At 35.9% G+C, this 19,089-nt stretch overlaps 1 protein-coding gene and 1 pseudogene across 1 annotated transcript in view; both read right to left on the bottom strand.

Annotated features, from left to right (window-relative positions):
- Nucleotides 1-5,745, bottom strand: part of SPTA1 (spectrin alpha, erythrocytic 1) — a 73,461-nt gene extending 67,716 nt beyond the window's left edge. Inside the window, exons 1-4 of the mRNA XM_060088306.1 lie at nucleotides 5,509-5,745; nucleotides 4,310-4,435; nucleotides 2,558-2,698; nucleotides 1,620-1,766 (exon numbers count right to left, since the gene is read on the bottom strand). Of these exons, the coding sequence (XP_059944289.1) occupies nucleotides 1,620-1,766; nucleotides 2,558-2,698; nucleotides 4,310-4,435; nucleotides 5,509-5,745 (651 nt within the window). The remainder of the gene's footprint in view (nucleotides 1-1,619; nucleotides 1,767-2,557; nucleotides 2,699-4,309; nucleotides 4,436-5,508) is intronic.
- A 6,531-nt stretch (nucleotides 5,746-12,276) lies between these two features.
- LOC132503721 (olfactory receptor 6K2-like) lies at nucleotides 12,277-14,033 on the bottom strand (annotated as a pseudogene).
- Between the last annotated feature and the right edge of the window lie 5,056 nt (nucleotides 14,034-19,089).

Below are 19,089 nucleotides of genomic sequence, written 5' to 3' on the forward strand. Positions count from 1 at the left end.
AGACTAGCCTACTAACACAGGTTGCCCAACCTCATTATTTTCAGAACTCCATCATGTTGATGTCTGCTAACTCCCTTCAAGATCCTGGAAACCAAGGAAAAGAAGAGAAAATTCCTTCTGTGAAACCTGACTTAATTTTTCAAAACTCTAATACTGTGGGTCTTGGTTCTTTTGGGGTCCTGATACCTCTGAGAATCTAATGAGAGCTATTTCCCTCTTTGCAGAATTATACAGACATGCAGATAAACTTAACTTTGCAGAAAACTTCACACATTTTTGCAAACTAACTGAAGCAATGAGATTTATGAATACTAGATTAAGCTAGCAGCATCAGCCCATTTTTATACTTGGCAATTTTGAGTAGTTCCCAAATACCCAAGTCTCCCTACTCCTCCTATCCCTGTTTATTCCCATTTCCATTTCTATTTTGAAGGCTCATCAGACTGAATTTTCTACTTCTCCTTCCTTGCTTATAAACAGAAATGAGCCCCAGCATTTAGGAATCAAGAGGCCTTTCAGCTTCTGTTCTTACCTTCTTGGAACACATAAAAAAGCATGACCTACTGAAAGATGAGGCAGCATATGGAGAAAACCTTCATTTTCCTTGCTAAATCTCCAGACATTGGAGCAAGGCCATTTTAGAACTTCCACCCCAACTGACTCATTGTATAACTACAGTTACTTAAGAATACCAGGTGATATCAGCAGAATAACCCAGCTGAGCAGCTGAGTCACTGAGTCATGAATCAGTGAATCTGATTCACTGAAAAAAATAGGTTGTTTGTTATTTTCAGTTTTGTGGTAGTTTGGTAGATAGTGATAGATAACTTAAAAATCTCCACAATAAGAAAAAGGTGATAGAGGGAGAAAATTTAGGGACTCTTGGAAATGTGGCCTGGAAAAAAATTGAGAACTGTTATTTTTCCCTACTCCAGTACCCATTCATCCTGAAATCTTGGTTCTATTAACACAGAAGCATCATTCCCATTATAAAGCTGCAGTGATAATGAAACCTTAAATGGAAAAGCATGATAGCCAACTGTTAGAATTTCTAATTCCTTCATGTACATATAAAATCAGACTGACTTCCCAGTTCTCACATATGTTAGGATTATTTATTCACACACTGAGATTTTACATGCCCAGAAATTAAAAACTTATTTAAGCACTTTCTTAAGAAAATGAAGGTAAATCTGCCTCCTTTTCCCTTCCTCCCAAAATACAAAAAATTAGTTTAATTATCTCATATATATTATGATAGCCCACCATTATTTTATATTCTGTGCCACTTTATTCTGGTTCTTCTTCATGAAGAAAGAGTGCTTCATAAACTTGAGAAATCAATGTACTGCATGGCACAGGAGTAACCCCACTGTGGATTGAATTCCTTTATGTAAACACACATACACTCACTCACTCTCATCTCCATTTCTGTGGACTGGCAAGGGATAAATTAAGAAAGGAGAGGAAACTGCTGTGGGCATGTTGCTCCAGGGACAGGCACACCTCTGCTTTCTCACAATGTCCTATATCTTTCATGTGCCATCTACTAATGGCCAGAGAGTTTTCTTGAAGATCAGATCCTTTCCCTGGCTTGGCTCTCTTGTTCCCCACCTCACCTCAGCACACTCATTGGCATATTTGTTCACTCCATTCACTCTCTCTTTTCGAACTGCCAGATCCTCTTGGAAATCGTCAAACTTCTTATGCAGAAGCTCTGTGCGCTCCCAGTCCTCACCCAGCTCCACTGATGTCACTATAGCCTCCTGTAGACAGAGAAAACTCTGTTAAGTCACCCGTAAACATGGAATTCCTGCAGGACAAATACCCAAAACTCTTGCTCACATTCCCAGGATAACTCAGAAGGAGATACTGGTGGAACTTGGGAGAACCCTTCAGGAAAGAACCAGAAGCAGCAGTGTATTTCCTGAGGTGGCATTCTGGCCCAGGGAACAGTGGTCTTTGGGGTAATTCTTTGGAGAGATCAGGAACATTGTTGGCAAAAGCCCCTGGGAACACCCTTTTGTGTTTTGGAACCTGAAAAATAAATTCATCCTGGTTCTACTAAATTCAACATACTGAGCATTTACAAAAGTATTGTGCTATGCACTTGCTTGTGTAAATGTTCAGTCCTAACCATAGGATTATTCTTTAAGTATGTAGAAAATAAAAACCTCCCAAGTTATAGGTAATGAGAGACAAAGAATTAGGGAAAGAACTGCAATGCTCTAAGCTGGACACAGAGTAAAAGCGAAAATCTAGGAGTGAAGGCTCATGGAAGGTAGAATGGAGACAATCCTAGATCATCTTTCAATGCAGTTTTTGTGTAAGGCTTGCCTTCTTCATATTCAGATTCATACATTTAGACTTATCCCCCTACAGTGTTAACTACCTCCAGAATACCCCAAAATCTTTGCCAACATTCCTCTTTCTTCCAAGGAACTAAGCCCAGGAAGAGACATATTGACTTCTTTATGAAAGGCTTGCATTAAATTTCTATGGGATGTCTGGGGCAGATGGATGGGAAGTCCTATATGCATACTGTCTGGTCCTATACCTTGTCTCCAATCCACTCCAAGATGTCAGCACACTCCTGTAAGTACTGCTGAAGCTTCAGGGCCCGCAGCAACAGGGTGCCCTTCTCTTGAGTCAGCTCCAGAAGCAGGTCCCACAGGTGACTGAGTTCCTCCAGAAGGATCTATGGGGAAAGTAAAACCACTCAGGCACAGTACCTGCTGTGGAGCAGCAGGTATGGACTCAGAGACCTGTGCAGAGAGGGACCTGGATAAAAATCCTTCCTCCCATTCACTCGTGCATTAGTTGATCAACAAATATTTAAAGGAGGAAATAGGACATGTATGTGAATAGCAATTAAACCATATGATCTTCCATAATAGAAAAAAATGAATAATGTTTTGGTGTTTTAGAGGATGAAGTGATTACAGACAATAAGACAGGATAGAATAAGAATTCATGAAAGAGTGCTTATTTGAATTGGACCTTGAGGAACAGGTAGAATTTGATAGGTAGACAATGGGCAGAGGGTGTTCAAAGTACTGAAAAAGGCATAGAAAAAACTTAGCATGGACTGTTTGTCAGAAAGGATAAGAGTTACAACGTTTTTCTGACTTATAAAGGAAATAGTGGCACCAAACAATGAGAATTTGAGAGTATATAGTTGAGGGCTCTAAGGCCAAGATAGCTTAGAAGACCAGATTTTACATATACTGTAAAATTGAAGGTGTCATATATGTTATGCCTTCAATATTCTTGTATTTTTCAACTACTTCATGGTCCTAAGGTAACATGTAGCATGTAGACCACATTTATCTCTGAATCCTGCCATGGTACAGACTGATATAGCTCCAGTGATTCTGATAGATGTGAAGATATTTCAGACATGTCTCAAATATTTTAATTAATCTAAGGGATTGGTTTTTGTATAAATTATACAAAGTGATTTCTATTTTATGACAATAAATAAAATTTGAGATTTTCTTGTTACAGAGTCTTCTTTCTAATAAGGTTTATTCTGGTTAATGTCTGTATCGCCTGACCATGTTTTGTTGACAGTAAAGTAAACTAGAATTTGTATGCTAAATATGGAACTACAGTCCTAATTCTTAAATATAACACACATTTGTTTTGAATTTTTAAAAAATATTTAAACAATTTAAAAAATCACGTATACAAAAAAGAACCTGAATTGACTGTATCAACACAAACTTTTTGGAAGAGTATATGAATTAAGTCAGAAAAAAAGATGATACATTAATAATGGGTTCCATAGTGGTGGTGGTCTTCAGTTTTCAGGGTTTAAGGAAGACAAGGGATTTTAGGAGGTTTTTTCCCAAAAAATGAACAAATGAAAGGGTTTGGAGAACTTCAATAGTAGTCACAGTATGTGGGCTGTGAAGAGAAAGAGGCATCATAGATAAAGGGAGAAAGATTTCGGAGAGGATTCAAAGAAGGAGCATCCCTTGTTTAGAGAGTTTAAGGGACAAGGACTCTGAGGCTAGCAGAATTAAGTAGAAAGGACATTTCAGAAATACTGTGGTGGCATAAGCAGGAATGTGATGCTATTTGATGACAGCTTTGTATCATAGCTCTTCTCCCCACTCCAAGGAACACTAGGACATCCCATCGTTTTTCCTGTCCCAACCCAAGTAAAAGATATAAGGCAGTACCATGGTTCCAAACCAGTTATATCAAGGTTTATACCTGTTGTAATCAATTAAAACTCTGATAATGTAATCAACATGATAACTTAATTAGAAACATCTCTCACAGAGCCCTGCCATAAATTTACCTTGGTGTCCTCATGGGCAAAATGCCCCTCAGGAAATCGAACTTTCCTGGTTTCTTCCAGCTCAGGAATGACCCGTGATTTTGCTTGCACCTCTGCTTCAAAGGATTCATGCTTCTGATATTTCCCCTGAAGATTAGAAATCAGAGTTTATGGCTAATGCAGCCTGGTCTCTCTGCAAGGGAGGTTCTTTTATTCCTCTTCTATCTTGTAGTCAGAACTACTTGTTTCCCAACCTAGATTAAGTGATAACCTATGACCATACCTGGAGGAATCCTATCCGAAAAGAAGCGGTGGTGGCACCACTGCATTTAGGTTTTCAAAGGGTCCCAGGCTCAATGTCCAAGACCATAGAGGAAGTTTCTTTCCAGCCCCCACTGCCTTCGGGGAATTTCCAGTAAATATTATTTTAAATTCTCAATTGCCTTCTGTGGAAATGAAATAATGTAACACAGAGTTTTTCCTCTTCAGAAAAGAGGAACTAAATGTTACTGAAAGTAGTGAACAATGAGGAAGATGATCATGGCAATAATGTTTTTTTTTAATTGAGAGGTTTTTGCATACCAGATTATGCTTTTTCTGTCATATATAAATTGATCCATTTAGTAGATAACACTTTGTTCTTGTTCCAGGTGCTTCCTCTCTAATATCCATTGCACATTTTAGGCATGCAAGCCTTTCTTCTGATCCTGACTGTGCCTCTTTCTATAATATTGTACAAGTAGGAGTGGGAGCTTCCACCAAAGCTCTCCACCTGACACCTCTCATTTGAACTTAACAAGAGGCATGAATAGCCATATGGGAAAAACCCTTGCTAAATCATATCTTTCTGAGGAGAGTGAAGAGCAGTTGTTTCAGAAACATTGATGTCTCTTCACCTCAATTCCATCCTTCATGTCACAAAATATTGAAATCACAGTGTGTCATAAATTCTTTGAATTCTCAGTGTTTTGCCCATGGGTTAACTTCAGAATGAGTTTATAAAATGTTATCTAGAATGAGTTTCCTTTGTAAATAAGACATTGAGTCTTAAGGAGTTGAAGATATGTGCTATTTAAAGACAGAATTACAGTCCCCAAAGTCTAATCTTTCTGTTACATCATCACTCTACAGTTTACCAGATGTACACTTACATTATGAGAATGTTTCCCTCCCTAGAGATCTTAGAGTCTACTCTGGGGAAGTCAATGAAACTAAATGACCTGTATGTTAGTTGGGTCTTCATAGCTTTTATCGTCTGCAATCTTGATTTTCTCCATGATCCATTTCTCGAGGTCATCTGCATCTCGTATGAAAACCTGGTAGTGATAGGAATCTTCAAGCTTCTGACCCCTCTCAGCAACCAGTTCCTTGAACCTCTGGTACCGGGTCAACACCTCCTGACGCCTCTCCTGGATCTCTTCTGCTGTTTCCAGCACCTTTGGCCCACCACTCTCCATAGCCTGCAAGTTAAAAAGCTTCTACCTAGTGCTGGTTCTCAGATCTCTAGTATACTGTCCGTTTATATGTCTCAAGGCATTTACTCATATTGAACTTATGTTCAGATATCTTTAAGCCTATAAAAGCCTGTTTTTAGAAAGACTGTAGTACATTTATATAATTTTAACCATATACAGCTACAACCTGGGCTAATAATTCTTGATCATTCAGAACATTTTTCCAACTTTTCACATAAGTGTATGCTAACATTAATAAGTTTAATAAACTTAATAAAGTTTGATAACTGCTTATTATTGGACTAATAATCAAAGACAAGTTTAAATTAGCAAAATCACAGACTTAGAGATTGATAAAAAAGAAATATAATTTTATTGCTTTCAAAGGCTGAAGAGGTGTTAAAATGTACTAATAATGATGAACTTAATTTAATGAATAAATAAAAATGGCTTGCAATTAACTTGATGAATGATATACCCCAAAGTTTGAAAGGATTGAATTCTTCTTACATAAAAATATAACTAATATATTGTTTACTTTTTTATTTGCTTTATTTATAAACACTACAAATCAAAAAGTTTGACACCTTTGCAACCTAATTATCACAAATTTCAAATTATTAGCATCTCGGTAATTGGCTTTTGTTATATAAAACATTGTATTACTATCAAACAACATAAAATATTATTTTTCTATAGTGAATCCAACCTATATGTGACAACATCCAGCAAAATCTCCATAGGGTCCACCTTCATTCCTCTGGATATAAGCACAGTTTTCCTAGCTTACCGCAATGAAAACATTCAATATAAAGTTTAAATTTTAGTCTCCTTCTGCTATACATAATTGCTATTCTGTGGATGGCCTTTACAAGTTTGGCTATAGAATTAAATCCTTCTATGGAGACTCAAACCTTTACTGTGTGTTACTTTGCTCCAAGTTACTACGTTGTTCTCCATGTGAACCCATGTAAACAGGTCATTGCTAGATTTTGGTGCTGTATACTCGAAAGCTCAAGGTCATTGTTTAAAGTGAGACATTCATAAAAAGAGTTAAAATTAAACTTCTTTATTTCATAAGAATCAAGAAACAATTCTTGCTGATCCTGTCAAAGATAGTACAGAAAAGTCAAAGGAGACGGCTTTCCTAATTATATTGGTGACAAATTGTACTGTAAAGAATTCTGTACTCACGGTTTCCTTTGGAAAGTGTTACGCTTTTCCTAAAGGTCAAGAACCTGTCAAAATAAAATGTATCCAAAAGACAGAGAGAGACAGAGAGAGACACAGAGAGAGAGAGACAAATGGAGAGGAAGAGAAACAATTCACATGTAGTTGTCTAGTCTAATTCAGATAGAGATGAGAGAAACGTTACATATGTGGCAAGACAAAGAAAAAAAAAGCCCTTTACTTGGGCCAGAATCCCGCCAGCTACAATCTACATTATCTTCAGGAGACAGATTCAGCTGAGACAGCTGCTAACTTTCACAGATGCTGGGTGACTCAGCGGCTTGAAGGACTATGGCTCTCAAAGTTTCTCAACAGGACTTTATAAAAAAATGAAAGCAAAATTTTTAGATGAAATATTAGGAAAAATATTGATGTAAGATAGAGGTAGTGTTAAGATGGTGTTTTGTTTCTTTGATTAGTTTTAAATTTTATATCTGAGAATTGTAAATCAGGAAGGAATTCTGGGATGTCCATTCTTCACACTCTGTGAAGAATTACAAGAACTCAGGGCATACATATGTTCTTGTTCTAACCTATCTCTAGGAAATGCAAATCAACGACTCCATCAAAACCCAACTACAGATTTTTAGCACTTTAAGCAACAAGACATCCTAATTCTTGCTGTAGAGCCTTTGTTAAAATAGAAAATTTTATTCTTTGCCTCACAGATTAGGTTTTTAAAAGTCTGATTTAGCCTTACCCTTAATCATTTAAATAAAAAGAGCAAAGGAAGTAAGATATATGCTTTTTTATTTGTATTTTGTGAAACAAAAATTAGGATACTTCATTTGACAAACTAATGAAGTCATAAAATATTTGAAAATTGGACAGAGTTCTAAACTGTAGAATAAAAGTCATCCTAATTTATGTATTATTAATGGAGAGAAAAGAAACAGAAATCCTTTTCCAAACATATAGTTCTTTTAGGCAACTTTACAAAAATGAAACAAACAAACCAAAAGAAAATAGTGGGTTGGTTTCAGACCCTCCTAAAAAACAGTGGGTCTATCCATGCCAAACTTCATTCCAATATAAATCCAATTTGAATAATCTAGCTTTCATGGTCTACTAGGGTAGATCAAGGTTCTACATTTCTAGTTTCCTTTCTTCCTGGATCATCTCACCCAATGAAATTGAGAGAGCTTTAAATTCTCTTCTTGAAAGTATAATATTTACTTTTTCACATAGTTTCTTTATATTAAAATCAAATTTGGGTGCTAAAGGCATGAACACAAATCTTAGAGAATGCATTATATCACATGAACAAGGGAAACTCTGACTGGAGTTGGTTAGGGAGGAAATACATTTTTAATCTTTGTCCAAGAGATAAGAATCAATTCTAATCTACTGTGTCTTAATTTATATATTGACATGATTAATTTACATTAATTTCTACTCTTTAGAAGATTCTGTGAAGCAGATATTATCAACCTCATTTTTATATGGGAAAACAAAAGTAGTCTCTGAGAGGTAGTCTCAGAGGTTGTTTGGTTTGTAAGTATTTAAACAAAGGATAAAATTCATGTGAGTGTGACCATAATGCCACTCATCTGTTTTAGTCAATCTTCTCTTAGTCCACCAATAATTCTGGTTGACTTATTCCAGGATCTTCTCACCAAGAGTGTCAACCATGTGATAGAGCATTGTAACCAAAGAAATATTGGGACCAAATTAGCAGGATTGGTCATCATGAAATAGAATAAAAGTGGACCAGAACAATAGTCACTAGAGCAGGTATCAATGTGAAAGTGCACAGGAGACAAGGAAGAGAACTTATACATCAAGACAGAAGTGTTCTTTGAGTTTTCAGTTTGCACCCAGGAGAGATTCATGCTAATAGTTTCTGTGGAATACCCTGGCTGCCACTCTGGCTGCTGCTGACTTTAAACTCAGTCCCACCCTATCTTCTCACTCCCTTTAGATTGACAGAGTTTCTTCAGTCTCTGAGCATGTTTACCATTATTAGTACAAAAGTATCAGGGTGTCTCCTTGGGATTGATGGAAGGGCATGATGAAAAACTCTTAAACCCTGGTAGCTTAACACTTGGACCTCTGACCTTCTTGTCACTATTATAGTTTTCCAAAAATGCTTATTGGCTCTGAGGACATGGAGGCCTTGAGTACCGGGAACACAGGTAAAGAATGTATGAGAGACACTGTGGACGTTTAGAATCATGTATAATCTTTAAAATTGCATGTAGCCATGTACATAAATGAGTGCTAAGAGGTTACAGGGAAAGCATGAGTTGATGACAGACAACTTCATTAAAGAGAAGTCTTATATTCAGTTTTACAGGGTGGGAGTAATTTGGAGAGCTGTTTTATTTGATCATGGTTATCAGCTCTAGGCAGAACTGTACTTCACACACTAGTTTTATCAGCACTGCCCAGCTTGCCTGAGTCTCTTCTCAGTTATCAGATCTTCTTTTCCTGGACTCAGAAACTCCAAGAGATGCTTTATATGCCCAAATCCTAAAGTCTCCCCAATTTTCAACAATAAAATTCATACGCTTACTGTGGATATTTTGGAGTTCAACTTTCTGAGCCCATTTACCAACAAGGAAAAATATGTTAACTTTAATGTAAAACTAAGTTTTCCCATGGAATAGAAGTCATCATTATTTTATTTTTAAAATTTTATTTTTGTTTCTCTAGAGTTAGTTCTCATTTTAAAAGGTCTCAAATGGTTGTCTCCTAAATGGGTTAAAATATTAAATATTGTCATCCAAAAAAACAGAAAGACCTTTTTGCAGTGAACTGTATCCACTTTAACTCTTATCTCTTCGGGGCCTCTAAAGTTATTTGTCCCTTAACTCTATAAGGAAAATTACATAATTAAAGTTTACAATCCTATAATAAAAAATAAAACTTTTTTTCCCTTACCATTATCTTCTCTCACTCTTCCTTACTTATTTTATTATTTTTCTGTTTTATTTATTTGGTATTACTGCATTGAATAAGAAAAAACAAAACCCATGATGTCTTCTTTAACAACAAACTATGTAATTATAATTGAAAAAGACCTTGGGATAATGGAAAGTGCACTGGATTTGAAACTGAAACCATCTAGTCTGAAGACTCAATTCTACCATTTTATTATTTTTTTAAATTTTATTTATTATTATTATTATTATTATTATTATTATTATTATTATTATTATTATTATTATTATTATTGTGGTACGCGGGCCTCTCACTGTTGTGGCCTCTCCCACTGCAGATTACAGGCTCCGGATGCGCAGGCTCAGCAGCCATGGCTCACAGGCCCAGCCGCTCCGCGGCATGTGGGATCTTCCCGGACCGGGGCACGAACCCGCGTCCCCTGCATCGGCAGGTGGACTCTCAACCACTGCGCCACCAGGAAAGCCCAATTCTACCATTTTATAATCAGATGAATATTGGAAATTTGCTTAAATTTTATTAAGTATATAATGGGAATAGTAATGACAAGGTTACTTATTCCAGAAAAATTTTATATGACTTAATTTAGATGGTTGATTAAAAAGCACTTTATTTAAATATACACAAAAAAGAATGTTTATTGTTATGAATAATACCAAGCACATATATTTCATTTACTTCAAGTCATATATTTTGTTCTGAATCAGAAATCTGAAGTGCTTATCTTTTACAAAATGATTTGCAATGTATCATTAGAAAATGTTATATAAAATTGCTGAATGTTTCCATCCAGTAATAATTATCTCTGAATACAGCAACCCTCAAGGAAACCATATAAGCCTAAATCTTTACAAACTTTATAAAAATGGCACTTTTGGTGACATGGTCCTACTCAGGGAAGAAAGAGTACAACCAAAAAAAATATTTCTTATTAGAATAAAGGAAAGTAGGAGCCAGGACTAAACATTATTTCCTTTATAACCATGACTAAACTATGAAGTTTAATTCTTATATTTAAGGGATTAGATTCCCAAGATATCAATAAAATCCTATTAAACATGTAAATAAAGGCCAGTCATTGAAATTTAAGTGGATTATCTGTGACATTGCTTCATTTCACTATTAAAAATGACTCTAAGTGTAAATACACTATGTATCTTATCTTTATTCATTATCGCTGGCTCCCCTGCCATCCTCTGTTGAATGTGTGAATAGCCTGAGTTTTCTATAACATAACTTTTTTATAAATTATAGTTTTGTCAGGAGACAAAGAGTGCCTCTGTTTATTTACTCTTTTAGTGAACCATTATTGAGCATTCCTCTGGGCAAAGAATTCTAACCGGCATGGGGAATATAGAGATGAACAAAATAAGGTACCTACTTTCAAAGAGTTCACAAACTAGAGGGCTCACAGAAGACATGCAAGCCATGACACAAGATAGAATAAAAACCATACTAAGTAGAAGCTCAAGAAATGTGTTATAGAAACACAAAACAAAGAATGTTTCTTTCTTGTTTCAGCTAATTATAGCAGGAGATGTTTTGCTAAATCTGGCTCCCTGTGCACCGATGCCAAATAAAAATACAGAGTCAGAGAACTGGAAGATAAGAAATATAGAGGATTTTTATTTTCTTTGCCAGGTAAAGGGAAGACACAGTAGACTAACACCTGAAGAACTGTGCCCCCCTCCTTGAAGAATTGGAAAAGATTTTATACGTGGGGCTCATGGTCTGGGATAGGTGATAAGGATCAAAGTAGTGAAGGTCTTGCATTTCTTTTCTTGTGCAAATTCATGGCCAAAGCTGGCATCAGGCAGCTCAGCAACCTGTTCTGTTGTCACTGAAGTTATGGGTTGTGACCTTCTTTCTGAAATGAAGAGTGCTACAAGGGAGTATAAGAGGAGAAGAAATGCCAAGTCCAAAGGGTAATTCATATGGAGTCAGAGAATAATCAGTTTTGTGAAGGACAAGTCTAGCTACAAGTGTTTGTTAGTAGTAACAGCTAAAGAATAACCAAGATTGCTTAACTCTATCAGGCCTTTTTATGTTGTTTCCCCAGCCTGTTCATCATTTCCTTATTTTCCTTGTTTATCAGAAAAGTCTCATTTCTATTTTTGCTGCAACAGTGTCAGGACAGAGGTAGAATTTTATGAGTCCTTCTGGATTCAAAGAATAAACGACGGTACTGTGTAAGTCTTTGCCCACATTTTTTTTGTATTCTATGATTAATCAACCTCTGAGAACATTTCCTAATTGAACAGAGATTGGATGGATAAATGTCCCACTTAGAGTCAATGCACAGAAAAAGTAAACACAACAGCAACACACTGAAAACATAAATACAGATACTGGCATAAATATACTTTGTTAATGGGTATGTCTTTTGTCTTATTTGATAGTAGATCAGCATGTGTGCACTTTTATGGCTTCTTTGATCTCTTTACTCCTTAGACTAGATAATTGAGTTAAAGGATGGCCATAACACTGCAAAGAGTGGGCTAATGGCTGTGTCCCAGGAAAAGGAATCCTTAGTAGAGAAGCACAGGGATATAAAGGCTACATTTCCAAAACAATATCAAGAAAATAGTAAGGTGGGAAACATATGTAGAAAAGGCCTTTGGTTTCATCCAACAGAACAGATAATGTAGGATTACTGCAATGATACAAACATAACCCCAAACCACAAGCAGTATAGCCGTGATGATCTCCACAGCATGTACAATTTCTACAACCTTGATTAAAATAATCTATCAGTGTTCATGCATGTCAGATTCAGGATGAGATCAAAGTTGCAAAAGATATTTTGAATTTGATTTGGACCACAAAATAATAGTGTAGATATTCAAGCAATCTCAGAAAGTGGCATGAAGAAGCCACAGAAGCAACAGCCTACAGTCAGCTGAGTGTAGGGCATAAGTGTTATGATTGTGGGGTAATAAAAGGGGTTGAAGATAGCCAGGTATCTGTCCACAGCCATGGTGGTGAGCTTGTAAACCTCAGAAATGACAAGAGAGTAAAATAAATACATATGCAGGAGGCAGTTAGTCAGAGAAATGGTCTTCTGCTCACTGACTTGATTGGAGAGCATCTTGTGGATGACGGTTGTAGTATACCAGATCTCCAGGAAGGACAGGACACTGATGAGGAAATACATAGGAGTGTGGAGGTGAGAATCCAGTTTATTGAAAAAGACCATAAGGGTCCCAATGATGATGAACAGGTAAATTAGGAGCAAGAGATAAAAATAAGAGTTCATCTTCCTGTAAATGAAAAAAAAAATCCAGTGAATATAAATTCAATCACCGCTATCTGATTTTTACTTAAAATCTTCTCAATGTGGGGCAGAAAAAGGAAAATAGAAAGAAAAAAGGAAGTAGTATTTGGATAATCAATTCATTCATTTATTATATTTTTATTTGTTCATTCAATTATTTGGTCAGAGCTTACTATGTTCCATGTGCTGTGTAATATGGTCGAATGAGAGAGATCACTTTAAAAGAACCAATATTCCAAATGCATAAATTGCTGTATTTCTCCTAGTTAGCCACACCATAAGATTCAGCTTATATAGGCAATTGCCTCTGTTACCCAAGAACACAACTTTATAATTAGCAGAATTGTCCCCTTTATATTTCCTTCACTTCTTTCCTCCATATCAGCCCCTCTCCTGCTCAGAATAAAGAATAAATCAGGGTTCAGCTCAAATAATACTTCCCATGAAGTATTCTAGTTAGATTAAATTTTTCTCTCTGTGGTACTCCCATAGCAATTAATTTTGCACTTCCTATATCATGGCTAATAATACAGTACCTGTCTGCTTCTCCAATTCCTTTTTATACTCTATTTTAATCAGGTGTTTTACATGAACAAGTGCTCAGTAAACATGTGTGAATGTGGGGAGGCAGCCTTGCCCACCGGCACACTTAAGCAGTCATGGCTCCAACACAATAGAAAGGCATACACAGCCCATATATAGGAGACATCCTCGTACGCTGTTGGTAAGACTGTAAATCGGTGCAACCACTATGGAAAACAGTATGGAGATTTCTCAAAAAATTAAGAATAGAACTAGTACATGACCCAGCTATTCCACTCCTGGATATTTAACCAAAGAGCACAAAAACTCTAATTTGAAAATATATTTGCAACCCTACCTTCATGGCAGCATTATCTACAATAGCCAAGATATGGAAGCAACCTGTGTCCATTGATGCACAAATGGATAAAGAAGATGTGATACACACACACACATACACACACACACAATGGATTATTAGTAAGCCATAAAAAATGAAATCCTGCCATTTGCAGCAACATGAAGGAAACTTGAAAGTGTTATGCTGAATGAAATGAGTCAAACAGAGAAAGACAAATAATATATGATTTCACTCATACATAGAATCTTAAAAAAACAAACACAACAAAGCAAAAAAAAACAGATACAGAAAACAGATTAGTGTTTAGCAGAGGGGAAGACTAAATGCTAATTGGGTTAGTTGGTGAGAGGGTAAAATGGTGATGGATGGTAACTAGACTTGTGGTGGTGATCTCTTTGTAGCATATACAGATGTTGAATTATAATGCTTTGCACCTGAAACTTACATAATAAAAAATATATGAATAGAACTGAATTGTATTGAAAGTGGAGAGGTAAGTAGCATATGGCTGAGCAAGTTGAATTCACAACTATGGCAACTTTGACCTGAATTTTGAAAAGTGAGAAAAAGTTTGTCATCTCCCTTTTTCCTGCAGATGAGCACAATAAATTCAGTTCTTCTCAGTGGGCATGTCCTATGTGGAGCAAACAAATAACATGGAGAAAGAAAATGATATATGTAATTGGAGTTGGAAAGAGTGTTTGACTACTTGATCTCCAATACTTTTTGGAAGATAGGGAATAAATATATAAATGAAACAAATGCCTTATCCCACTTAATGGAACCTTCATTCTTCCAGTTCTTTAGACCAAATTCTTTGGAGTCAAACTTGTCTCCTCTCTCACACCCCATATTCAATCAGTAAGCAAATCAATTAGTGATAGGTTCACAATATTTCTAGAAGCAACTACTTTTTTTTTTAATTACAACTTCTTTATTATATAGAGTTTTAGTACTTACTTATTGGACAACAGATAACATTTTAAAGAAAGAAACAATATAAATTATATCCCTCTCCTCAAGAATAGACCTAATATAACTGCTTCAGGAGTCTCTTCACTTTACATAACAGATATCCTAAAAGTTTATTGTGATATGATTTGAGGTCACTGGATGTTTTGGGCAGAAATTATTTCAAACAGAACCTGAGAGAAGTCACCTTGGCCACTGAAAGTCCTGGGAATGTCACAACAGCACTCTTGGTACAGTTGGAGAGAGTCCCCTATAGTCTTGAGGTATTATAGTAGTTTGTGAGTCATGAATTTAGGGACTCAGGTTTTAGGAGCCGAGGCAATGTCAAGGGCCCCATGATGCCTGGTGATATTTGAAGGAATCTGATTCTTAGGATTCAGATGTAATGACCAAATGGACTTCTCATTCTAATTGTCAAAAGGAAACCAAATCCTGAATTGCTCTCTTGCTAGTACAGAGAAAAGGACACTGCAATGTATCATGGAATTCCACCAGGTTAGAAGGTTTTATATGTAGCCTATTTTAATGTTGGGTTTAATCCTGGGTTTAAAAACAAAACTCATAAAAATACATTGATTTCATTTACCATCTTCTCTCTTTTAAACCTACTACTCATAGGTGTACGACTTAATATTTGGAAATGGCAGGCCACATGATTCATCCTTTTAATTTAAAATAGTGTATGTGTGTGTGTGGAGGTGTGTTTATTTTATTTATTTATTTATTTATTTTTGCATATAACCTATGCACTTCCTCCCATATACTTTATTTTTTTAAACATCTTTATTGGAGTATAATTGCTTTACAATGTAGTATTAGTTTCTGCTGTATAAAAAAATGAATCAGCTATACGTATACATATATCCCCATATCCCCTCCCTTTTGAGCCTCCCTCCCACTCTCCCTATCCCATCCCTCTTGGTAGTCATACAGTACTGAGCTGATCTCCCTGTGCTATGCAGCTGCTTCTCACTAGCTATCTATTTTAGATTTGGTAGTGTATATATGTCAATGCTCTTCTCTCACTTCTCTTTTACTTCACTATGTATGACAAACTCTAGGTCTATCCACCTCACTACAAATAACTCAGTTTTGTTTCTTTTTATGTCTGAGCAATATTCCATTGTATATGTGTGCCACATCTTCTTTATCCATTCATCTGTCGATGGACATTTAAGTTGCTTCCACGTCCTGGCTATTGTAAATAGTGCTACAATGAACATTGTGGTACATGACTCTTTTTGAATTATGGTTTTCTCAGGTTATATGCCCAGTAGTGGGATTGCTGCATCATATGGTAGTTCTATTTTTAGTTTTTTAAGGAACCTCCATACTGTTCTCCACAGTGGCTGTATCAATTTACATTCCCACCAACAGTGCAAGCAGGTTCCCTTTTCTCCACATTCTCTCCAGCATTTATTGTTTCTAGATTTTTTGATGATGGCCATTCTGACTGGTGTGAGATGATATCTTATTTCTCTAATGATTAATGATGTTGAGTATGCTTTCATGTCTTTGTTGGCAATCTGTATATCTTCTTTGGAGAAATGTCTATTTAGGTCTTCTGCCCATTTTTGGAGTGATTTGTTTGCTTTTTTGATATTGAGCTTCATGAGCTGCTTGTAAATTTTGGAGATTAATCCTTTGTTAGTTGCTTCCTTTGCAAATATTTTCTCCCATTCTGAGGCTCGTCTTTTGGTCTTGTTTATGGTTTCCTTTGCTGTGTAAAAGTTTTTAAGTTTCATTAGGTCCCATTTGTTTATTTTTGTTTTTATTTCAATTTCTTCAGGAGGTGGGTCAAAAATGATCTTGCTGTGATTTATGTCATAGAGTGTTCTGCCTATGTTTTCCTCTAAGAGTTTTATAGTGTTTGGTCTTACATTTAGGTCTTTAATCTATTTTGAGTTTATTTTTGTGTATGGTGGTAGAGAGTGTTCTAATTTCATTCTTTTACATGTAGCTGTCCATTTTTCCCAGCACCACTTATTGAAGAGGCTGTCTTTTCTCCACTGTATGTTGTTGCCTCCTTTGGAACCAACTACTTCTTAAAACATTCATACTGCAACCCTGGCCAAAGCCATCAACCCTTGCCTGGATTTTGCATAACCTTCAAAAGTGTCTGCTTTTGTCGTTGCCCTCTTTCAGTCTATCCTCAGCACCAAACTAAGATAAATCCTATTAAAAGGTAAATGAAATAATTTTGCTTCTCTGCCAAAAACCCTCCAATGGGTCCCACTTTACTCCAAATGAAAAGCAAAAGCTTTTACAATAGTCTTTTAGTTCTTATGTAATCTGGCCCAAGAAAACTTTTTCTGATTCATCATCTATGTCTCTACACCCACCCCAATCACTATCCACGTGCCACCTGGAATGCCCTTACATTAGAGCCTTTGCACTTCCATGCCCTCTACCTAGAACATTCTTCCTTGAAATATTCACATGCCTAGAACTTATTTTCTTTTACTTCTTTTGGCCATAATTCAAATAATACTTGCTGAGAGATGCCATTCCTGATTACCCTACTTAAAATTAATCACATTCCAGCCCCAAAACTCCTTATTTGCTAACCGTATCTTATTGTTTTTTCTCCCTACCATCTTTTACTACCATTTAAAATATAATTGTATTTTATTTAGATTATTGTCCACCATCCTTTCATATATAGACTCTGTGAGAACAAGGATTTTTTCTCTTCTTAAAATAGTTTTATATGTAATGCCTAGAACAGCAATTGGTACAGAGTTGGCATGTAATTCCCTCTTTAGAATTTTATGATATATACCATTTCTATTCCTCTCAGGTTGCTGTTACATACAGAGCAAGTATCTTGAAATGCCTAAGACAGAGATAGCTCAAAGTCCCTATGGCTGATGGAAAAGATATAATTAGGTAACAATACTCATATTACAGAGGAAAGGTGGTGAAAGTGTTAATTGCATCAGGCTATGAATATTTGTAAATGAATAGGTTAGAATAATGATGGGAGGATAAATTCTGAATTTATAAGTAAAATATCTAAGAAATTGTTTCCTAACTGTATAATGATCAACACTTTAAAACCTTCAGCCTCCAATTAAGTTTTAGATTGTTCATACCTACTTGCCCTAAGGTAAATGAATTTAAAAGAGTAACAAACACTCTCTTTTTCTAGGAATCTAGATGCTCTGTTTCAATAGACAAACCTCTGAAAATCTATTATTCAAACTGCAGGAAAGTTAACAAGAGCAAAATAATGTCAGCAACGGAACGGTAACTCATAGCATCTCCTCATTTTTGCACTCTTCATAGATGTGACAGTACAGAAAATCAGAAGTCATGAAGCAATTCAATAGTCATTTATTGAGGTCATTATTATGTAGAGCCCAGTGCTAGGCACAGGGAGCAATGTACATATGAACCAATGACACAGTACTTCAAGTCTGATGTATTAATGATAATTCAAGGTAGAAAGCAAGCAGTGTCATAAGAGCGGTACAGATAAAGTACAATGAAACTTCAGAGAAGTTACTGCCCATTGTCTCTGGAGTCAGAGTGTTGGGATTCTTGTCCTTGTTCGGCTACTTTTATGGGTAAATTACTTACCTGCTCTTTGTCTCAGTATTTTCAACTGCAAATTAGAAATGATGAGATGACTCATATTGTAAGTATTAAATAAAGTAAGAGATGTGAAACACTATGTGCTCGGCACATAGAGAAAATAAATGTTAGTTATAATCAAAATAATTATTTATTCTCATTTTTAAAAGGGATTAATAAGTTAAATATGCTTATTAGGAGAGTTTAAGAACAGCAGAGTCAGTAATGCTGAGACAATACTATTAAGTATTGCTGTGGTGAGAAAAGCATGCCAGTTTGAAGTCTGGACTCACTTTTTTTTCACTTGCTCTATCATTAACCAACTATGTGAACTTAAAAAGTCTGTTTGCTTCAATTTTCTTTTTCTTTTTTTGATCTGCACAATGGATGTGATAATATCAACTGCATGAGTTTGTTATGAGGATTAAGTGAGGTAATCCAGTGAAAACTTGGTTTATAGGCCATAGTTCTTATTAAAACCAGCCTCAAGCCCATGTTGGTTTGTATCAAA

This window comes from Mesoplodon densirostris, chromosome 2 (genome assembly GCF_025265405.1).
Source record: "Mesoplodon densirostris isolate mMesDen1 chromosome 2, mMesDen1 primary haplotype, whole genome shotgun sequence".
Taxonomy (NCBI): Eukaryota; Metazoa; Chordata; class Mammalia; order Artiodactyla; family Ziphiidae; genus Mesoplodon; species Mesoplodon densirostris.